This window comes from Macaca fascicularis, chromosome 18 (genome assembly GCF_037993035.2).
Source record: "Macaca fascicularis isolate 582-1 chromosome 18, T2T-MFA8v1.1".
Taxonomy (NCBI): Eukaryota; Metazoa; Chordata; class Mammalia; order Primates; family Cercopithecidae; genus Macaca; species Macaca fascicularis.
Window position 1 is genome coordinate 4,275,868 of NC_088392.1, and position 23,713 is coordinate 4,299,580.

Genomic DNA, 23,713 nt, shown 5'->3' on the forward strand with positions numbered 1-23,713 from the left:
TCCCACCTTCACATCTATGGCACTGTCTGCATATTATCTTTGAAAATGGGCATCTTCATACATCAAAGAGAGAAACAATTGTGTAGATGTATAACTCTGTCGTTATGTGGACATCGCATTTTGGAAATCACTTTTTGGTGCAGTATTTTAAACATTTTCAATCAGAATTTGTTTTTTACTTGGTTTCTATATATATATATATTTTTAGCACGCTAGATAGCCAGGCCTTTTCCAGTCCCGTTATATGGATGAGCAGTATCAGCTTTATTCTCTGCCTAGGTTCGTCAAGAGCAAAGAGGTACTGAAATGAATAGGATATTCCCACTATTAAACTGCCTTGCAATTTTGGACAACAAGGAAGGGTGACGTAATATTGCACAATAACGTCTCATGGTGGGAAAGAAGGACATTATATAAAATGAAAATAATATTGTTACGGGTACTTACAAAGCCAACTTCAGTTTTTGAAATTCTTTTTGTGGCATTGGTAATTTGAAACAAAGTTTCATCAAAGTTTTTAATATAGGAGTATGTGTGCACACTATTGTATTTAAAAATAAGATGAAATTTCCTAGCATTGAAAAGATGAGAATAGTTTAGCAATTGTCTATATAATACTTCACAAATATGGCCTTTTTATTAGACTTTTTGTATTGCTCCAAAGAAATGTTTTCTACAAGTGGAAATATTGGTAAAATCGTATTATCAAAGAAGGTTTCCTAAAGAATACAAGATGTAGAATTTTCTTATAGAAGTTTATTATTAGTTTGCCTAAAATTTCTTCTCTGCTCCATTGAGGCGAAGCCCCAATATAAAAAAACCAGATAAGCTCAATTGCAAGTTCAAAAAAAAAAAAAAAATTGAGATGTGGGGGAGGGGTGGGGCGGTGGAATATTGTTTTCCCCACCATGTAAGGATGGGGTAATTGATTTTCTGGAAATAAAGAAACGTATAGAAAATTAGCTGTGCTTAAGTATTCCTTTTCACTTTTGCTAATACCCTGAATTTACTGAGGTGTTAGAACTCAGAATCGAACGAGAGGGAAGAAGAAAAACAACGGTCCTGCAGCTCTTTCTGTTGGCCCACTTTCCCAAACAGCCTGCCCAGCGCTACAGGGAGATCCCGGGGTGAGTGGCAGCCCCTCCTCTTTGGATTTCCTTGCTTTTGTAAATTTGTCAGTCCATCCATGAACTTTGTTTGAACAGAGTTTGGTACTTAATGGATGATTGTATTGTATTGTAACTCACAGTGTAACACATCTTTTCTGTATTTATTTTAAAGAAAGGCTTTCTAGAAGCCAAAGGGCTTAAGCTGTAGGAAATAAAGAAGTGAGACTGCCCATCCAGGTCCTGCACACGCTGCATCTCACTCAAATGCCTTGAAGTCCACACCCCAGAAGTTTCTGCACACCAAGGAGCCTGTCCAGAGGCCTGCCGCTCACTTCCAGAGGTGCAGGGCTGGTTAGCTTTGGAATTTAACGGGGAAAAAGCAAAGTGCTGACGAGTTCTGTACCAGGAAGCCTCTGGGCTCATGTCTGTTGAAACCCAAGCACTGGCCTACAGGGGCCCTGCCTCGGAGTAGACAGGGTGCCTTGGGAGGAGGAGGCAGGCTGCAGTCACAGGGGAAGAGCATGACTGGGTCTTGAGTGAAAACAGTTTGTAAACATTCACACTTTGAGGTGTGAATCTCAGATTCTGCTAGGCATGACCATACCAAGGACATTCTGAAAACAAACACAATTTTAAAATCTGCGGGAGAAAGGAACGGTTCTAGAAATGACTTCCATTTCAAGAGTATTAGCACAGAGATAACTTTTTTATGCCTTCAGATACTTTAAAACATCTTAAATTAACATATAGTTTTATGCTATTGATTACATCAACAGCTATTTGGGAAGGGGACATGTGCTATTAAGAAAATAACTTACATTTGCTCATATAGTATAGTACGAAAACAGTTTTAAGTGATTTTCACTTAAATTTTTCTCATTAAAAATAACTCTGTGTGATTCTCACTTTGCAGATAAAGTAATTGCTATAAATTCTCATTACATTATGGGTTGATAGTTTTTGTCTCCAAATCATTGTGCGGCACACTCTCAGAATTTATTTGGTGACACTATGGTTGAACACAGTCTGTTATACTCTCGTTTCACAGACAGCACAAATCTTGTAAAGATAGTGCTTTCCTCTTTGCTTTGGGTACTAGGAAGCTCAGGGGAAAATTCTGCCGCTTCTGACAATTTAAAGGGTGACTAGACATGTATCCATGTGTGCTGGTGTTAAGACTGATTGAGCTGAAATTGATCCTGATTTTTCTGTTTTTCCACTCTTATTATTCCTGACCTTGTTCCTCTCACTGCTGAAGCTTTGCTTTTGTATTTTATATATTTTTAAAAGCCAGCTCAACTCCTTTGAGAAACCAAATGAAACATTTTCATGGAGATTCTGTCTCCACCAGCTAGTGAGTAGGTATTCTTGCACAAATATGTAACACATTAGGTGTGTGGAAGACTAACAACACTCCGTGATAAGTGGCAAATGCCAAAGTGCGTGATGACATAAACAGAACCAGAAGTTGCGTAGCTTACACAAGTGCAAATGACCAATAAGCAGAACGAGAACTAGACATGAGAGTGTGTGACAAGTTCCTAAACATTGTGAGAAAACATGTATTTGGCTCTGTCCATCTATAAAATTATCTTTAAAATAGCCAGGGCTGTGGTGTCTCGGCTGCATACAGCCCAGTCTAGGTCGATGTATGGGTTGGCGTCATGGTCAAGGCTGTTTCTAAATCCATGGCTGACATTCGCCAGCTCTGTGAGGTGGGTGGGGCTGTGAACTCTGGGTCTCTCCTTCAGCATCTGCCAAATGGGACAATAGTGGCACCTATCTCATGGGTTATTGTGATATATTAAGTGACATAAAATGTAAGCTCTTAGGAAGATTCCCTCCATAATAAGCACGTAATACATACTGCTTTTAAAATGAGCACTTGATGTAGTGCCTGGCTTACATAGTAAATGTGGAATAAATAAGTAAATGCACAGATGTGAAAAATTAAGATGTGGAAGTTTCTTAAACTTTTGTCATTTTGTAACTGATGACTGCCTGCCTGAAATGCTTTTTTTAGATTTTCAGTGTATAAAATGTCTTAGCCGTCTCGTATCACTTCCCCACATTTTCCTTTTGTCACTATAATGCTGCCATGAAAAACAAAAGTGCGGCCGGGCGCAGTGGCTCAAGCCTGTAATCCCAGCACTTTGGGAGGCCGAGACGGGTGGATCACGAGGTCAGGAGATCGAGACCATCCTGGCTAACACGGTGAAACCCCGTCTCTACTAAAAAATACAAAAAACTAGCCGGACGAGGTGGCAGGCGCCTGTAGTCCCAGCTACTCGGGAGGCTGAGGCAGGAGAATGGCGTGAACCCGGGAGGCAGAGCTTGCAGTGAGCTGAGATCCGGCCACTGCACTCCAGCCTGGGCGACAGAGCAAGACTCCGTCTCAAAAAAAAAAAAAAAAAAAAAAAAAAAAAAAAAAAAAAAAAAGAAAAACAAAAGTGCACAAAAGCGTGAGAATCTGTACAATTTACTCAATTAGCGTGATCAAACTATTTGTCTCTTTACAAAAATTCCATTTTGATCCCCCAAGTTTAACTTAATGTCATTGATTTAACATCTGTTTGGGGCACACCAAAATACCTCCATCTATTCTAAAATGGAATGCTTCAGTCATGCCCAGAGACCCACACCTGTCCTAGTTCAGTCCCCACAAAGATAAATTTTCTTAATGAAGGTTTTTCCTTAGGGCCAGGAAGCTTGGGGGTGTGTTAGCGCTTGGCCACGTTCATGAACCCATGTGCCTGACCTGTCAACCATTCTGTTTCTTTATATTGATTATAATTTTGGTTTTCTGATTTTTAGTATGCCTGGGCGTTACATCTTTCCTCCTCCTTTTTTTTTTTTTTTTTTTTTTGAGATGGAGCCTTGCTCTGTCACCCAGGCTGGAGTGCAGTGGTGTGATCTCGCTCACTGCAACCTCTGTCTCCCTGGTTCAGGCAATTCTCCTGCCTCAGCCTCCCGAGTAGCTGGGACTACAGGTGCCTGCCACCACGCCTGGCTAATTTTTGTATTTTAGTAGAGATGGGGTTTCACAGTGTTGGGCAGGATGGTCTCGAACTCCTGACCTCAAGTGATCCACCCACCTCGGCCTCCCAAAGTGTTGGGATTACAGGTGTGAGCCACTGTGCCTGGCCCCTCCTTTCTTTTTTTTCCTTAAAGTCATCTGCTTGTAAGTCATAAATAAGCTCTGAAAATACTAACCAGAAAGAATGTAACACCAATTTGGCCATAGGGTGGCTTCATGTTGTTACAGTTTCAATTTGGGAAGGCGGTAAGGCTTTCTGTCATATTGCTTTTGAAGCTTACAAGGTGAGAAAAGACAAAGACAGCCAAATAAGGAAATCAGTCATTTTAGGTAACAGAAGAAAAATTCTTGAGAGTTGTTTTTGGTGAAATTATGGTCACTCTTATTTTATTTATTTATTTATTTATTTATTTAGAGATGGAGTCTTGCCCTGTCACTCAGGCTTGAGTACAGTGGCGCGATCTTGGCTCACTGCAAGCTCCCCCTCCTGGGTTCAAGCCATTCTCCTGCCTCAGCCTCCCGAGTAGCTGGGACCACAGGCGCCTGCCACCATGCCCGGCTAATTTTATGTATTTTTAGTAGATACGGAGTTTCACCGTGTTAGCCAGGATGGTCTCGATCTCCTGACCTCATGATCTGCCTGCCTCGGCCTTCCAAAGTGCTGGGATTATAGGTGTGAGCCACTGCGTCCAGCCTATAGTCACTCTATTAATCAGTTTTTTCTAAAAGTTATCTCCTGCGTGTACAGTCTATGTGTCTTTAAGATAGGCAAAATTATACCCAGCTACATGCTACAGCATGGATGAGCTTGAGGACACTATACTAAAAATTAGCTGGGCATGGAGGCACACGCCTGTAGTCCCACCTACTCGGAAGGCTGAGACAGGAGAATCGCTTGAATTCGGGAGGCGGAGGTTGCAGTGAGCCGAGATCGCACCACTGCATTGCACTCCAGCCTGGTGACAGAGCGAGACTCCGTCTCAAAAAACCTGGCAACCTGGCAACCTGGCGACAGAGGGAGACTCCGTCTCAAAAACAAAAACAAAACAAAAAAGGCTACAATGGTTAATTTTATATTATGTGTATTAAAAAGTCCCCCCCCAACCCCCGCCAAAATTGTGGCTGACCTCTCCATCAACAAAATGTCTTTATTCCTTAATTATGACAACTCATTCATATGCTGACCACTTCTTTTCTTTTGGTTCTGTTTCTTACACCAGCGAACCCCCTGAATGCCAAGTCGGCTTTCCTTCGAACTGTATCATGCATGTGTCAAATGAGATCTCACGCAAAGGTCTTCCCTACTCAGTTTCATTACAAGTGTACCTAGCCTGCCCACAGCGAAGGAGGTATTGCTGGTTCCCTTATTTCATTTTCAGTTCCGTTAGCAAAGTTTGCATAAACATGCACATGTAATCAGTTATGCATGGTGAGCCATAATGAGCTTTGGGGGCAGAGAAAGTCAGTGGTTTTGCTGTTGTAAGAAAGTGTGGTGTTAACAGGTCACAACCTGTCTGCTAAGTAATTAACATACTGTAGGATTATCAGAAAAGGTAATAAGAAAAACAAGTCCCTCTCTTCCGTAACATGGGCAATCTTTCAAAAGAGGAATCTTGATTGAATTTGTCTTTCCTTAAATGAATTCTGGTCTGTGGCCTAGTTCCTTTTATTCTTCAAACCGTTCTCAACCACATCTGTGGAATTCTGTATCAGCAATTGTGAAGCCAGCTGTTGCTGAGAGTCTTTTACTTAAGTTGAAATTAAGAACAGATTTGAGGGTCGTCTACCTGCTGTGAAGTCCTGATGGAGTTACCAAAAACTGCAAATGGTGAGAAAATGTGACTGCCTTGCTTGAACTGCTAGTACATTTTCTACAGTGCTTTCGCCGCCATTGCAAAAATACCCTAACTCTGTGATCCAAGATTTGTATTTGTCAATGTCGTCTTTATCATTATTCAAAATATATGCACAAAAATCAGTAAGAGGAAAATCTATGTTGCGATAACAATAGTGTGTGGGTCAGCAAGGGTTTTTTTTTTTTTCTGTGTGGAAAACAAGGACAGATTGTTAACAATGCTGGTTCCGTGGGAAAGTTCTTAAGATTTCTGCTACTGGGAAAATGAGTAAGGCGTTCTCTGTCCCACACACGGGTGCATTTTGCATCCAATCTTGAGGCGATGCTTTGTGGATTATTCAGCAAACTAAAAATTCAGGCATAGAACCTGTTGAAGGCATCCTTACACCTGAATACAGAAGAGGGAGGAACAAATTTTTCACAAAAGTGTTTCAAGCAACGTGCAAGTCTCAACCATGATTAAACCTAAGTCACCGTCAGTTTGACCTCAAATTATCCTGTAAATAAAAGACCCCACAAGAGAAAGCTCGGTAAGAAGCTATCTTAGGGTAAACACGGAAGACTCTGGGTGTAGATCACATTAGAAGTGATTTCTTTTGTGTGCGTGTGTGTGTTTTTAAGAAATGTGTACAAGAACTGAGATAGTTTCCTAAATTAAGATTTAAAATATTCTGTTAACTTTAGATTCAAGCAGTCTTTATAGAAGACTCTATTTAAAATATAATCATAATTTTGCCACACCATCCACGAAGGGGATTATCCTATGTTAAATTCTGTATCGATACACCCGTGCGGAAGGGCTGTTTCTTCCCTCCTCCGTGTTCAAATGCAGTGTATTCTCTGAATTTTTTAGTTCCATGAAAAGGAAAGATTTTAGGGAAAAAAAAACCCCAACACATTAGGATTAGTGTAATATTTTTGAAAGCATCAGTGATTAAATAAACAGCCAATTTCCATTCATACACAAAATAGTTACCCATTCCAAACAATACAAAGGGAGTGAACAGCTGTACTCCTAAAACAGTCTTTACCTAGGAATACTTCTTGATAATTTAAATCAAATTTATCCCTAATCCACTCGGAAATCTCTAAATTTTAGTTCAGAAAACAAAAGATTACCCCTTGACTTAGTTGCGTAATATAATTCTTCTTTCTCAGATATAATTTAGACAATCCTAATAAATTTACACAGATAGGATTAATATTGTTTACTAATGAGTAGCACACCCAACTGTCTAATCAGAGCACTTAAATTTTTGAGCATGAATATTTAATACATATTTTTTAGTTTGTCTTAGATTTTATGCTATAGTATAGGCAGTTTCACTTCCAGCTTTTACGCACTCAAGGCCTTGGTTTTTTTTTTTTTTTTTTTTTTTTTTTGCGGTGGGCGGAGTTCTTTTTGGTTTTTACTCTGAGCTATTTTTTATAATGGAAGTCCTCAAGAACCTTTCTAACATAAATGTGCTCAATCACTCCATAACCATTGAACGCCATTTCATCACACGTTGAAAGGAGTGGAATCCCAAAGGCTGAACAAATAATTCATTAGACAATAGCAAGGGAAAATGCTTTTTTCCCCCATTTATTTCATTAACCAAAATTATTGTCTGTTATAAAATTACAGAGGGTGGGAGAGGGAAATGAAGAAGTTGGTGAATGGGTATAAACATACAGTTAGATAGAATGAGTAGTTCTAATATTTGGTAGCAGACTAGAGAGACTACAATTAATAACAATGGATTGTGTATTTCAAAATAGACAGAAGACAGAACTTGAAATGTTCCCAACGCATAGAAACAATAAATACCCCAGGTGATGAGTACCCTAAGCACCCCAACTTAATCATTACATATTCTACGCTTGTAACAAATACATGTGCTCCATACATGTGTAAAATATCACATATCACTAAAAGAAAACAAGTAGCCAAAATCAACCATTAATATTCAACCGTTAATACTGCTGACTTTGCTCCATCCAAATAGTATAATTTACTTAAACATTTCAAAAGAGGAGAAGCTCTCCTGGGCCATTCCAAGGGCAGTGTCCTTACTGCCTAACGGTTACTTTAAGAGTTTGAAGCCATTAAGACAGTTGAAATGTTGGCAACGCTAAATATGGTTACAGGAATAGTATGGAAACTTGTATTAAACATTTGATTTTTACACCTTTTTTTGGTGTGTGTGGAGTGAGCTAGGAATAGTGCATTGACTAATGACCACCAGTGACTTGTGTACAATCAATGTGAACACGTTTCAGTTGTAACAAAATGATGCTGGCTCTCCAGCTGCCATTTTCTAGGTCTGCCACACCAGACACCAGGACTTAACTCTTGCTCATCCATCAAAGTATGCTCTCAGATTTCAGATGCGTTGTAGATAAATGTGTAAGAAAGGAAATCGTTTAAAAGCACAATATTATTGTAGACAGACAATGCCCTGAGTGAAATCACACGTGGGTGACTTAAGACAGGGCCCTAAACCGGCTACAAAAAGGAAGCAAGTCATGAACATTTTACAGTTTTATGTGGAGGGGTTTGGAAGTCTTGATCACCATTCAATGATCTACCTTGTCCATTTTCAACACATGGAAATTATTAGTGCAAGATTGTACTTTTAAATAGACCCAAGAATGCAGATGAATGTAGGTCTATAGCACTGACTTATATTCATTCCAAAATCCTACCAAAAAGCTATTAAAGTGTCAAGTCTTCAACTTTTAATCTTTGTTACTACCTACATGTAGTATGTGTATACAAGCCATTTATAGCTTTGTAATTAGTTGAATTTGGGGATACTTTCTTTGTGCATTTTCACAGTGTACTGAAATGAATGGTGGGCACGTCAATACTTTTCGGTGAATCAGACTTAAATGTGACTGTTGAAGAATACATCCCACTTAGGCATTCATGCTGAAGCCAGCAACAATTGTCCGTGACCTTTAACACGCCTGCTCTCCAAATCAGTGCAGATCGTCAGTCACACGGAGCTTACATTTTAGGACTCGCGGATCCTTCATCGCAGAGGTTCTCCCTGTCTTTCTGCCTGACTCCCCCCGCCCCCCGACCCCCACCCCGACCCCCCCCTCAAACATCACACATGCAGAATGGCCCCGCGGCTGAGCTCCAGCATTCGGGCACAAGCGCCTCCCTTTGCAGCGCGTCTGGAGTAGTTTCTTTTGTAAACGCCCTAAGTTGGGGAGGGCCGCGGGCCGCGAGTATGAGGCGCAAAGGGAGACGCCGCCGCGGAGGTAACCGCCAGGATTGCAGCGCTGACTGCTGCGCGGAGCCACGTTGGGCGTCTTGGACAGAATCCACCTCCACTGCGGAGTTATCACGAGGAGGAGAACAATATGGCCAGGAGCCTGGTGGGAGAAGCTAGTGTTACCCCTCCGCAGGCCGCAGCTCCCCGGGTCTACGTCACCGGCGGTGAAGGGGCGCTCGCCCTCGCTCGCTCCGACCCGCCCCTCCCCTCCCCCGCCCCCGCGCGCCCTCCCTCCCCTCCCCCACCCCAGCCCTCCCTGCCCTGTACCAGGAGAGCATTTTGGAGTCCAATTGGGATTTCTAGTCCCAGACTCAACTTACTACAACTAACTACTGCCCGTGGGGAGTAGGTGAGGTGAAGAAATGAAGTTTTAAGAACAGAAAAATAAGAGTTGAACTTTGAAGGCTACCAGTAAACAACCCCTTCATTTTTAAATGGCCATGTGGCAGAGCCGCTGTTTGAAGTCTTTCCAGCGGGACCTCTGTGACCCTTGATTCGGGACTTAATGTATTGATCCTGCGTCTGAACACCCCCAGAGGCATTCACCAGGAAGTTGAGTGATACGCACACGCTACGCCGTGTGTAATGCACACGCACCTGGGACCCCCGAAGGGGTGTCCCCATTTCAGTCCAGCTGGGGCGCAGTGCCCAGGTGCCCGCCGGCGGGACCCGCATCCCGAGCACGTCTGTACGTGTGGATGCGCGTGTGCGCGCGGAAACGGCCTCCGGGAGCCGGGGCTGCCGCAGCCTTAGACCTTGACGAGGGGCGACCACTGGCCGCTGGAATCGTGATTCAGTGCTATTAGGGGAGGAATTGGCTGTGTCTGAGTCACTGCAAGCCTCCAGACTGTCCCCGCAGTGTGGCAGAACTTTGTGCTGATGAGACAATAGTGGAGTGTGCGTTTCCTACAGGGCAGACCATTCCCGGGCTGGGGGAAGCCTCCGGCCTGCGCCGGGCCGTGGGCGCCCGGCCCCCTCTCCGTGCCGCGCAGCCCCCCGAGCCCGGCCGGCGCCGGGGCCCCCGCAGGGCGAGCGCGTCCAGGGCGCGCGCGGGCGGCGCGGGGAGGGGGCCGGGCGCGTGGTGGGCCCCGCGCGCCCTCGCGCGTCCCCCGCGCCCGGGCGCAGCTGGCGCGGTCGGTCTAGTGCAGCGCTCGGCTCCGCGCCGCGGGCGCTCGGCTTCACCTTCAGATGCGCGGGGCGTGCGCGTCCTCCTCCCCAGGCCCGCCGCCTCCCCGCCAAGGTAGGGGCCGCGGGCGGGGGGAGGGCTGCGCCGCAGGGGCCGCGGGCGGGCGGTGGGCGCGGGGCCCGGAGCCCCGACGTGCCCCGGACTGTGGTGTGCGCCGCTGGGGGTGGTGGGGAGGCGCCGGGGAGGGGGGTGCGCCGGGGAGGGGCCCCCCGGGCGCGGGGAGGGCTACTTGGCTTTCCCTGTGGGTAGTTGGTCTGCTCTGCAATTCCAGGATAGGGGAAGATGCAACTTCGGGCGGCGGGGCGAGCGCCCGGGAGGTGGTTTTTACCGCAGTGGAGGGGCGGGGTGGGGGCCGGGGTGGGAGCGCGGAAGAGGCTCTGGCTTTGTACACTTCGTCAAAGGCGACGCGGGAGGAGGGGAGCTCGGATGCGCTCTCCATCCATTAGGAGACAAAGAGCAAATTGCCTTACTTTAAAGTAAAACGCTCCGGCTAATGAAGGTGGGTGATGGGGCTGCGGGCCCGAGGAGCCGCTTCAATTATTAAGGGTTTGGCGGATGGGATCGATGCCTGTGGGCACAGCGCGCTGCTGCCTAGGGGACGTATTTGCGTGGAGGGGGGGTGGCCTTGTTTTTTACGGCCCCCTCCCCGGCTGCTTGCCAGTCTGCGGGGAGCTTCTAAGTGACCCTAACGTTAAAGAAGTGAGAGGTCCTGGAAGGGAAGTTCGGGCGGGGGTGGGGGTGGGGGCGAGGGTCTGGCACCGACTCGAAGAGTGGTGGGCAGGGACTCCTCGGAGCTGAGCCCCGCCGGGCGCGGGTGGGGGAGGCCTCGGTGGCGAGATGAACCCGGGTGTATGAAGGAAGAATGCGGTGGGGTGTGTGTGGTTGGGCGGGAGGTGGGGGGAGGCGCCTCCGCTGCCATTTCCAGGGAGAACTAACAGACTGAATAGTTACGATCAGTATTTAGATTAAACCGCCTCAAGTTTTAAAGAAACTTTGTATGAATAAGTTTGTTAAACTGCAGCCGAGTGGGGTATTTAAAAGCAGCAGTTTATGTGTGCGGTGAGGAGAGCCAGTGGACCCCCGCAATTAGGGACCAGAGGGAACCAGCCTTTTATCCGAAAAATGTGGGTCTGTAAGTCAGCCCCATCTATTATCAGCGTTAATAAGCTTCCCGCAGCAGACCGGGATCAGACAGGGAGCTCTGGGGGCTGTGTGTCTTACTCATTCCGCTGATAAAGAGTCACTGGGTCTCTGGGTGTGCAAAGATCAACTTGCGCAGTCCTCTTTTCAAATATATTCATTCTGTGCTTTATTTAATCCAGATGCACAAAAAGCCATTTGCTGCTTCATTGTTGGTTTACATTTTTTGAAAAGGCGACTGGTGTAACCTGTGGAATTTGAAATGCAAATAAGAGCCTGTGGGAGTAGAGGCAGAACAGATCAGCATTTATAAAGTGGAAAAGATTTAATGTCTTTGAAATCATTGCAGGGGAAGAAACCGGAGGGGGAGTGTGATTTTTCAGGGAGTGAATTGTGACGTCAGGTCTTTTTGGAAAAGATGTTATTTTTAAGGTCTGAAACCCGGGTAGGTAAAGTGCTTACAGGAAAAACAGATTACAAGATTAACATCTGTTAACATGATCGTTTATCTCCAGCCAAAAATAGGTCAGTTCTTTCTTAAGGAAACACGATTGCTGGCGCATGCTTAAATAATAAAATCAAAAGGACGAGTTCGTAAATTAGGAACGAGCGTTTGTTGCAATCTGACCTGTGAAGAAACGTTTTTTAATTTTGAGAGATCAATGGAAGGTCAAAGTCCCTTTTCGGTGTAGAGAACAACTCTTTCCCCAGCGTTGGCCCTCGGCCCCCGCCCCCTCCCCCCCCGCGGGATGACCCCTCCTTCTTACTCGGAGCTCCCTTTCCGCCTCCACTCCCTTCGTTAATTTCCCTTTCTATCCTTTGTGGAAGTACAAAATATATTTAAATGGATATCGTCTGACGCCTCCCTCCTTAAAGAAGGCAAACTCCGCGCAGATGGCTAACTTTCAGAGCTCTGCTGTTGTTTTACCATTAAATGAAACGGTAGGGAGGAGAGCAGAGAAAAAAAAAAAAAAAGGAAACAGCTTTGCGAAGTCTCCCTGCCCCCTGGGCATGAGTGACGGCTCTGTTGGCCAATAAGCAGCGGCTTTCTCCATCCCGGAGGTAATTTGGGGTGTGAGTGTGTGTGAGCGCGCGCGCGTGCATGAGCCCATGTGTCTGCACACTGTGAAGTCTGGCCAGCTCCGCGCATCCGCAGGCTTCTGCATTTACACAGATGTGTGATGTAGACGTGGACACGCTTTTATTCGAGTCGGTTCAGCTACATGGGCACGCAGCAGCCCCCACGGAGCGCCTCCCCTTCCGAACGTTCTGTGAAGCATGGGATTTAGAAGCACTTTCGGATTCAGGTCGGAACCTGCAAGAGGGAAAGAAAAGAGGAGGGCTGTGATTGTTTCTCAGCAACTGGGGACTCGAAACGTGCGGTTTCTTCGGCCTCGTTGCCCCGGGCAGGCGCATCCTGGTGCGTTTTTGGTCCAGGTGATGGAGCCCACTCGCCCGGGCAAAGCGAACTGAGAACGCGGATTGCTGAAACTGATGTGAACTCCGTACAAAAGTGAAGGGCAGCATGTGTCTTCCAACTTCACATTTTATTTTCTCACTGGGAGTTGATGCTTAGTCCCTGGCAAATTCTAGAAGGTGAAGCGCTTGTGGCTAGTGAAAGTTCGGCTGCCCACCCGCCTCCTGAACGCTGCGCCCTGGCTGCGTCTGCCCTGCACAATGGGCGTATTCACGGGCAGAGCGCGTCACCGGCCACCCCACGCTTGCAGCTGACTTACTGTGGCACTGACTTTCCCAGGAATATCGGTAGTGATGTGTGTGGCTCTCGTAGTACGCACCTCGGGAAGCGTACGGACCCGACCTGAGCCGAGCACCATCTCCGTGTAAATGTTGGAGACGCGGTGTCTTCCGGGAGCATCGCGGGGTTGCTGCGCTTCTGTACCCACCGGGATGGGGATGATGCAATGGAGAGGTTAAGGACCCACATGCCCACTTCCTCCCTGGAGACCCCTGCAGGGAGACCCCCGGAAGGGACCTCGTCCACGCACGGGTGTTCTTGGCCACCAGGCCGCGCCGAGGTCACCCGAGGGTCCGTGGACGACCTTCGTCCTTCTTTTCTGCAGGAACCTAACTCGGTTACAAGGTAGCATCCGACCCCGCGCCTTCCCTCCCACTCGGGCCATTTCCGCCCCCCAATCCGAGTTCCACCTGATTCTGCCCCTCCCCAATCTCAGGAGCTGGCGGAACCGGGACTGGGCAGCCCTGGGAGGTGTCGTTGGATTAAATCATTCCTATTTCGGTGTGTCTGAGCTGCAGCGGCGCTGGGGCGCTACTGAGGGTCCTGGGGCTCGCGTGGCCAGGGGCCGGGGGCGGGAGCGCGGGGCGGCCGTGTGGGCTGGGGGCGGGTCGGGGCGGGGGGACTCACCTGCCCGCCCCGGGGTGGGGCCGGTGGCCGCTTGTTGCTGGGCTGCCAGGAGGAGGGCCGTGGGCGGGGCGGGAAGGGGCGGAGAAGCACGGGGAGGGCCTGGCCCGCCGCCCCCGCCCCCCGGCGCCCGCCCCCCGCCCCCGTCATGTGGAGCGGACGTCACACGGCTGCACTGTAACCCAAGAAGTGAAAGAGACGGACCCACAGCCCAACTTCGCACCATAACAAAGGCGGGGGTCTGTGCGGGCCGGGGGGCGGGGGCGAGCGGGGCGGGCGCGTGGAGCCGGCGGGGGCGGGAGCGAGGCCCGGAGGAGGAGAGGGGGCTGCGGGGGGAAGGGCAGGCCGCGGGGTGAGGGGGGAGCGAGCGGATGGGGGTGTGGAGGGCCGGGGCCGGGGAGGGGGGCGGGTCCGGTCCGGAACTGGGGTCTGCGCGGGGCTGCGGGCCAGGCGGGGGTCCGCGCGGCGGCGTGGACCGGGCTCCGGGGGCCGAGGCGCGGCGGAGGCCAGGTAATTGGTTTCTATTTTAAACTTCACTTTGTTCTGGCGGAGGTGGGGCGGTGGGAAAGGCGTGGCCCCGAGGACGATTACATAAGTGTTCACACCTGAACCGGTCCTGCGCCCGCGAGCGGATTTGGGGTGGGAGTTGGCGGTCGGCACCCGGGCTCGGGGCGCCTCGCGAGGGGCTGCTGCGTGCGGGTTTTGTGTCCTGCGTGTGTGACCTCACAGTGTCTCGGCGGTACAGAGGCCGGGGATGGCTCTGTGGGCTGCCTGGAAAAGCCCAGATGTGCCCGTGGGCGTTCAGCTGGCCTTCCAGGGGTGTCCCCTGCGTAACAAAGGAGGGAGCCCTCGGACCCTCCGGTCCACTCGCCGTGTTGACTTAACCAGCAAGTCACAAAAGGAACTTTAGTGGGGATCCGACTTACACATACAGCAGAAAGGCATTGCGCCTGTCAACCTGCCATGCAGTCTCCAATCTTGATTGAAGGTGATTTAAAAGCTGAGTGATGTACGTTCACCATGGGGCTATGGACTAAATACTATTAAAGATAATGGCTCCAGTAGATGCAAAGGGGGCTAGGCTCCCAAAAGGAGCTTTTTCAGCTTTTTTTTAAAAAAACCAGCCTATTAATATGATTGAAGTATTTTGGTTTAGGGATGTGTTGCTTAAAAGAGCTAGGCATGCATGTTATTTATTAGGATACTGGCTACTACCATGTAAAATAAAAAGAGCTCATTTTGTCATTGGTTTGTTCCAGCTTCATTTTCACTTGCATTCTTTGATTATGTCGTCAAGTAACTGTTATTTATATTTACACAGACCAGCCAGAATTAAATATACCGCACACCACTATTGTGCATGGGTCTGAGAACCCCTCGCCCCCTCTTAGTAAAATTGGAGAGTGAAACTGCGTAGGAGCCTGCCATGGTGTCAGGAGTTTGAGAGTTGGGTTACTTATAGGAGGACATCTTTAGTTTCACAGGAGTGACCCCCATGGCCATCTTGAATGGGCTCTGGGATGAATTCAACTCTGTGTAAGACTCACAAGTATTCTGGTAATTGAATTTGAATTTTGGTGTAAGGTACAAGCATGTCTAATGTTTTTCTTAATTCATTAGTATGGCTTTGTTTTCTTACACTTGCTAATTTGAATATAGTGAAACACCAGAGCACATTAACCTTCTAAAAAAATAATAATCCCGGTGGATCTGTAATAAAACTAACCAAGAGGAACGGGAATGCCTCTCTAAAATGAAATAACACCAAAATAGCAGGTTTAGTGTGTACAGCTTTCAACAATGCATAGAGAGATGGGAGTTCTGCTTATTTTTATTTCGGAAAGCTTTTGTTTATTAGAATAATCTTTCCAAATGGCTTAATATCCTGAAATGCACTAGATCAAGAACTTTGAGAAATGTGTCTGCTATGAATTGTTGACATCCTGAGAATAGTTTACCTCACCAGTGTTTTCCCATTGTTATTTGTAAACCAGCTTCAGCGTCTACTAATTCAGAGATTTTATTTTTCCTGGAATCCTGAAGTCCTACATTTCTAACTTTTTTTTTTTTTTTTGTAAGATGTTGTCCCAGAGACCAAAATTGACTGAAGGGAATGAGAGAGGTCTTTGAAAAGAGGTCACAATGTGAAAAGCACTTTGTCTTCACTTTCATAAATGAAACTTTTAACTCCATTTACCTAACTTCCTCCTGCAAGGAGATATTTGAGTTTTATAAGTGAAGCATTTGATGTGATTAAGTTTAGCAGCATATGTGAAAAAGGAAAGGGGACTTCTTTAAAGAATACTTTGAAATGAGGTATGCTCCAACAGATGGTTTTCAGTCTTACCAAATGGGGAAAAAGGATAACATGGCCTAGCAATTGACGTAGAGCTTAGTCATGGATTATTCTTGAAAAACTAGTACTCATTGTATTGGGTGGTTGTGGATTTTTATTTATTCATTGTCCAGAATACATGTTGGTCTTATTCATAATTTAAGAGAAGGCATCTTTTAAAAAGAATTTGGTGGGAGTGGTTGTAAGTCTGACTGGAGACTGTGTTTAGAGTTTCAGCTGCATTATACCTTAATGCCGTAGAGATAGAGACTGAAATATAAGCTGACTGCATTCTGCAGCAGGGAGCTTGTCCAAACGTGTGCACTTTCCTGTATAATATGCTTGTTTAAATGTTGAAGACATGCACTGTTTTGTTTTTTACTCCATTTTCAATTCAGGAGAAAAGGACTTGTGTTAATTACCTAATTAAAAATGGTATTTCGCTTATTACTAGATTCTGACTGAAGAAGGCATTGCTGTTAAATGTGCAGGAAACACGATCCACTTTCTCTTTGGTTTTCAGCTGGCCAAATTTAACTGGAGATGTGTAACTTTCTCAGTGATAGACATGGATTTAATTATTAGGAATATAACTGTAATGGAAGAAAGTTAAATTTATTTGATTAGGTATCTGCTTTATAAATGCTTGAACTTGGAAGTAACATTTCTTCTTCAAAAGCAGACATCTTTCATGCTGTGAATGTTTATACATTTTAGTGCTTGAATGAAGCTATTCTGACACAGTCAATTCTTTCAAAAATGCATCTCTTTGCTGTCCCGACCCCTCCCCCTCAAAAGTTCTAGAAGCTGTGGAAAAGTTCAGTTGCCTATCTTACTGAACGTAGTGCAAAGAATATCCGTGGGTTTGTTCACTGCTCAGGGAGCTGGACGTGTGCCGCTCTGACTTCCTTAGCACATCCTTACTTCCCTGAATTTGCATTTACTGCCTAACTAGCATCCTGCAAAAAGGCCTTTCCTGGCGGCCTGCGATTTGGCACCTTAGAGCTTCACTTCCAGCACTGTTAATGGCTAAACGTGAAGGACTAATTTTATTACTGTGTTTAGCTCACAGGACCTTGGAAGCGGCCCCTACCCTGTTGTTGGGAACTGCATGTCATTTAGATTTGCATTTTTCAAGTGAATTGTAGTGTCAGACTGTGCATCCGTTGTGAGGTCTGAGTGGGTGATGGTTGGACTACATCTCCCTGTGTGTGAGAGGCACTGAGGGATGTGGAGGTTCTCAGAGGCAGATGGAGGTGGAGGCTGTGGACAGGCCTCTGTTTGTGCAGCAGTGATTATTTGGTGGTTCCACTGTTTGGTTAGGTTCCCTTTGGGCTGGTGGCTAACTGGTGGCATGAGCTGACAGTGTAGCTGTTCCCTTCTTCTCCCTCCCCTCCTGGGGCTCTCATCCTCAGTCCTTCCACCTGACTGGCCGAAAGCGTAGTGGCAGCAGCCTATGATGGGAATGTATCTAGGGGCCGTAGAGAAGATAGTGTTTTTCAAATGGAAGCCCTGGCCTTGGTTCTCTCTGGTCCCAGGAACCAGTGAGTTTGGGAGTGGGGCGGGACGTTCTCTTTGATAGAGGAATGACCTCTGCCCTCAGTTAAGACCACCCTCCCACCCACCATTGGACGAGAACTATCAAAATCATTTGATTTTCAGGAATTTTGAAAAGTCGCAAACCCGTTTTAAGAAAAGAATCATATCAAATACTTACATTTATGAATGATTAATAAAATTAACCTTATGGGAGGAGGAGGAATAAAGAACAACTTTGACTTTAGAATGTCTCTTTCTGTTCTTTAAAAAGTATCTTTATTTTAAAATTAATTTTTCTAACAAGAATATTTTAGGGGAATGACTTAAATAGCTATAAATAGTATAAAGAAGGATACATTTATAAGGGCTATAAATGCATTGTTTGTATTTGAAATTTCTAGTATCCACTAAAGTATATGAAGTGTATTTTAGATGGACTGGTGAAAACCAGCAGTTGCAACTGTCTGTTTTGCATTCTTTATGCTCTGCATCTGGCCACACGTGACTTGAACAGCTGAAGCTTCTCTTTCCAAAGCTAGAGCCATCATCGTATTTATGTCTAGCATGAGATGTTTTCCAGTGGTATACATTCGAATTGTAAAGAAGTGTAATTTGTGGCTCTCAACATGCCTTAAAAGTCATTTCCAAAAAAGATCTGGCATTTAATCTTTAATTCAAATGGTACTGAAAATTACAAAGCAGGAGTAATTAGAAATGCAACTATTTTTAGAAAGCAAACATGTAAATATATGTTAAGTAATGACTAAAACACAAGCAGGAGAGTAGGAAAAATTATTTAAAAGACAACCATAGTAGGTTTAGATACATCTTACCATATACTGTATTTTAACTCTTTGTTAATTCTGGTAGATTTACTTTGTATTCCTGTTTCTGTATCTTCCCCCTCAACCTTGGTCAGGAAGTAAATAAAGTCTGTAGAATCTCAGAATTTACTGGGCCAAGAAGAGATATATATCGTATATAATTGTGAAATCCAGACAATTCCTCAACTGAGTGGTGAAAATAGGATGAGATTTTTGTGTGTTTTGTTATTTTCAAGGCAGAGGGAATCTGGTGTTTTTTTTCCTTCAAAACCAGGTAGACAACGTCTCTCGCCGCCCTGGGGAGTTACTGGTGCCGGCTCAGCCTCCAGGATACAGCTGTCCTGTTATTTTCTTGCTTTTTTAGGAGATGGTGTGCGTGGAGGAAGATGTGGTGTTAGTTTTCAGGACACAGTTAAAGACAGGCTTAAAAATCAAGGTTCTCTATTAAAACTATAATTTCTTGTTAATGGCTAAGAGTTAAAAATTTTTCAGCACTATTAACACTTGAAGAACTCTCTAATCCCTCACTCTTCCCATGTGAAAGTAAAGGACATTTGTTTAAGAATTTTTTTCTTTGTTTCAGAAAAGGGCAGCATGTGTCTGTCTGTGCCATATGGTACTATTTAACCTATATTGCATGAGCTGACGAGATGCTGTGTTTGGGCATTGATTTATTTCAGCATTTGAGAATGTTCTTTGAAATTTAGTACAGTAAATGATGCATTGAAAGTTGTACAGAGAGGTCGTTTGTGGCTTTAGCAGATTCTTACTCAGTTGATACTTAAGGGTGTAGTGAACAAGTTTCACTTTTTTTTCCCCGATATAATTTTTGTGAGAAATGGTTTGCCGTTCAATGCTGAGTGACTGTGTTAATTCAGGAAAACACAGACTTGAATATGAGTGGTTAAGACTTCTGCTGGTCACAGATAAGGCTAAGAGTTGGGCAGGTCTGAAAGAGAAGATTCACTGTTTAGTTCCTGATTATTCCGGTGATTTTAATCTAGAGCAAAAAAGTATGTTTATTATTATTATTTTTGTCGTAACGACTTAGGTTTTGTCTCCATCTTTTTTTTTTTTTTTTTAAAGAAAGTGAATTAACGAACAAATGGACAGTCCTGTTTAATAGTTCTCCTGAGCTTCTGTGGCACTGCCCTGGAATTATCTACAGGCAGAACTGAGGTGTATTCACTTAGGCTATGTTTTGTTTACACATGCTGGTTTGGGTTTTTGGGGAGACCTGTGTTGAATTCACAGGGTGGCTCGCGTAAGAGCCGTGTTGCAGGAGTTTATTAATACGGAACGCCACAGAAGATGCCACCTCCATTTTAAACGTTCTGTATGGCTGTCGAGTCGACACCAAAGCAAATGTGTCTCCAGACACCTCTCTCGTTGTCTCAGTCTTGTTAGCGTTAATCATCCCGTTTTCTCTGTTTTACAAAAGAAGTAAATAAATTTCTACTCATCCACATGTGTGTCCCCAAAGCAAGGCATATGTGGACTGAAAGGTGGGCTGGGGCTTTGCTCCGGGAACGTGAGCGTAGAGCGTGTGAGTGCACGTTGCCTTTGGTGATGCATCATTTATATTGACATTATCAGTGACACAGACAGAACATTTTTATGCCAGTTTGAGAAAATACCATCATTCACATTGATGATCATATTCCCACCAGATTTAGATGAATCATTTCAAAGCTTTTCATGTCTTTAGCATGACCATTAGCATAATGATGATAATTTGTCCTTTTGAGTAACACCAAGCATAATTTACATTAACGTTGTTGTGTTGAGTGCAGTCCAACCCCAGGTGCTCACGTGGCTTCCTTTTTTCAAAAGTGGCTTTTTACTTTTTAAAATGAGAGGCAAGCAAGATGATCTCATTCCTAAAACCAACTTAAAAAATAAAACACTTAGTATTAATAAGTAAGTGAATTCCTCATGTGAAAGTACTTGCCGTAGCAACATAAACTTGGGGACAATTCTGTAAAGTCATGGGATTAGTGGTTTAGTGGTAGGATTAAAATTAGCCTCAGTAAATTACCCTGGTGACAGAAAAGCAGAATCTGTTAATGGTTTTGCAGGAAGGTTGGCTTATCAGTTATTTTCTAGGTTGATGAAAGATTATGGGCTGTTAAGAATTTGAACTTTAGAAAGTAAGGTTAATTTTCCTAATATTTACATATTTCAAAGTGTAGGTATTGATTAAAAAAGAAAGTTATTACAGTTAGAATTTGGGATTTTACATGTGTGTGGGAGATGATTTACAAACCAGGCCTTTTGCTTAGCCATGAACATTAAGGGGGCCCTTGAGAGCGTGCATTTTAGGCAGCCCTCCTTAAATCCTGTCAGGGGAATGGTAGACCATTGTGGAAAGCATTTTTAGATGTTTTGGACCAGGAAACCTCCATTTAGATCCCTGCACTTTCTTGGCCCAAACAGGGTTAGGGCGGCTGCCATTTTAGAGTATGGTTTTATGTTAGGAGTGTTCCATTGACTCAGTGTGATGACCATGAAGGGAAGCATTTGCTTTCATGATTGTTTACATTTCTTTGTAAATTTACGTTATTTGTGTTTGGACTTGTTTTAGAAGGTTAATATAGAGAGTCATATATGTGTTATAACTGCAGGAAACTTAGAGATGATTTGTGAGTGAATCCTGACATTTTACAGGTACTGAAATGTAGAAAGATTTAATAACTGGGCCAAGGCCGCAGGAATGGTGCAGAGCTCAAACCCAGGCATCCTGATTCCCAGCTTAGTCTTTTTCTCCCTACACTGTGCTGAATGCACAGGATAAGGGGAGGTGAAAGTCCACTCTGAAAAGGAACTTGGTAAGCGTGTTGTCGTGCTGAGTCAGCAGTGCCAAGTGTGGACCCGGCATATAACCAGGTGTTTAGGGCAGTGTGGAGAAAGCCCCCCTTGAGCTTCACTTGGATGCTTAGAGCTTGCTCCACAGAGAGAAACATACTGAGTAAATGTTTGCATCTTTCCACGGGGATATTGTGCGAGTTGGGTACTGGACCAGTTGTTGCCGTCTGAGGCTGCTGTCACATGGCAGCGCTCAAGGAGGAACGTGGAAAATCTGGTCACCAAAGACCAGGCAGCTGTCTGCACAGATTCCCAGCCCTGCAGTGGGTGCCAGGATACAGGTTTTCTTGGGAAACCCAATGGTTATCACCAACAGGAACATATTTTTAATAAGAGTGCAGTAAATACAGAGTGTAAGTGACCAATGTCAGATACAGAAAATCTTAAAAGAAAAAAAAGTCACCAAAAAGTCATAGGGAAAGGGGTCAGAGAAGACCAGGTCAGTTCTGATAGACTGCTGGGCCCTGAGACTCACCTTCTTAAGCCAGCAAGATGAAGTGCGGGTGGGCCGGCTGACGGGGGACATTTGGCACTGGTGGGTTTGCAGTGTGGTGCGGCAGATGCCCCATGACAGACAGATGCCGATGACGGACAGATGCCGAGAGGGAGCGTCCCACAGGAGTGGGCAGGGAGGCGGCAGAGACAGACTGGATCAGGGCAGGTGCTTTCCTCTGAGCTCAGCTTTGGTGCCAGTGGACAAGATGGCCACTAAGAGGAGGTGTTGGGGACCCCAGAGAGCTGAACCCAGGAAGGCGTGCCTCCTCCTCCTTCCTTTCTGATGGTCGGGTTGGCCGGATTGAGCTGTGTCTGCCCCGGGTTGCTGTCTGGACCTTTGCAGATTATTAGACACCTCCTGGAGGAGTCTCCACCGCGCCTGCCTTCTTGAGCAAAGCAGGCAGCTGGGCCAGGGAGCTGGTAGTTTTTCTTTGTTGTGCAAGAGCCACTTAAGAAACAGTGGCCTTTGGATTCTCAACATGAGCAAACGTAGCCAACACCCTAGATTTTTTTTCTTAAGAGGAAATAATTAGTAAATTTAGAATTTATTTTTCCTTTTCTTAAGAGGACAGTACTGAGTACTTTTCATTATTTACCTGAACCTATGTAAAAGGTGATGTTGCTACCTTTCTAGACATTTCTCAAAATAGGACCAATGTAAATGAAGAAGTGCAAAGACAAATCAGTGTAGTGATTTATGGACGTCATCCTGTAGGCTGTGGTGTGAGGATTTTTGCAGGCTCATTTGAGTATCTGGTCATGGAAATCTCACTATTTGTATGTTGGTAATAATAGTTTGCTTGTTTCTACCTATGAGGGAATGAAGCGTGCACGTAAGGTCACACGTTAGATACAGACAGACGCTCCCTAACTTACGACAGGGCTGCCTCCTCAGAAACCCATCGTAAGTTGAAAATACCATTAAATCATAAATGCGTTTAATATACCTCAGTCTACTGAACATGGTAGCATAGCCTCACCTACCTTACCTGTGCTTGGAATGGGTAAATGTTAGCCGATGGTTGGACAAGGGCACCTGGAAGTGCAGGTCACTGTGAAGTGCCAGTGTCCACCCTGGAGATCGTGGGGCTGCCGCTGCCGGGCCTGCAGAGGGAGCAGCTTACTGCTTTCTGCTGACTGCCTGTGGCTTCTTCACCTGGTAGACTTGAAAAAGTGTGAGTCAAACCTTCCTAAGTTGGAGACTATCTGTAGTAAAATACAAACAAAAATAAGAACGGGCAATGGAATAATAGATTTCGACGAGGGGAAGAGCTGGATCACATATGTACATCTTAGGATTCCTTCCCATTGGTAGATGTGAACCAAAACTTAGGATGTGAGCTTCCTGGCACCTAAAACAAAAAGCAAAACATAGCCGTTGATGTGTTGCATTGATTCTCAGGAAAAAATGCATCAATTCTCACATGAAGGAAAAGCCTCTTTTAGCATTAGTGCTAAGGTAAACTTCTGAATGTTGACTTTAATACTGGTTGTTTTAATACAGGCTATGTATTCTTACATAGACGGTGCCTTCAGTAACATTCTTACGGCAAATGCTGTTGTAGCTTTTGGAAAGTAGTTCCTTGTGGTTACTTTGATACAAAAAGCCAAGGGCATAAGAACAAAATACAAGGTATTGAGAGCTACTTTTTGAATCACGATGACAGTATGATGTAAGTTAT

General features: G+C 45.3%; 2 protein-coding genes across 10 annotated transcripts in view; one reads left to right on the forward strand and one right to left on the reverse strand.

Moving 5' to 3' along the window:
• The window catches only part of ZNF516 (zinc finger protein 516), a 172,045-nt gene that overhangs the window by 25,370 nt on the left and 122,962 nt on the right, over nt 1-23,713 (forward strand). For 3 of the 9 annotated variants that reach the window (XM_045377931.3, XM_045377929.3, XM_074022204.1), the window contains exon 1: nt 10,434-10,507. The exons of 1 other annotated variant lie outside the window; for it this stretch is intronic. The gene's annotated coding sequence lies outside the window, so the exon portion shown is untranslated. Of the gene's footprint in view, nt 1-10,433; nt 10,508-10,838; nt 10,953-12,687; nt 13,695-14,145; nt 14,213-23,713 lie in introns of those variants that run through there. 5 more of the 9 variants (XM_015439608.4, XM_045377930.3, XM_045377928.3 and 2 more) reach the window with 3 other exon arrangements.
• Nucleotides 8,832-10,129, reverse strand: LOC123570013 (putative uncharacterized protein ZNF516-DT). The gene is made up of 2 exons (XM_065533608.2): nt 9,865-10,129; nt 8,832-9,367 (listed from the first exon to the last, which is right to left on the reverse strand). The coding sequence occupies exons 1-2, from the start codon at nt 9,940-9,942 to the stop codon at nt 8,966-8,968; spliced, it is 480 nt and encodes a 159-aa protein (XP_065389680.1). The 5' UTR covers nt 9,943-10,129; the 3' UTR covers nt 8,832-8,965.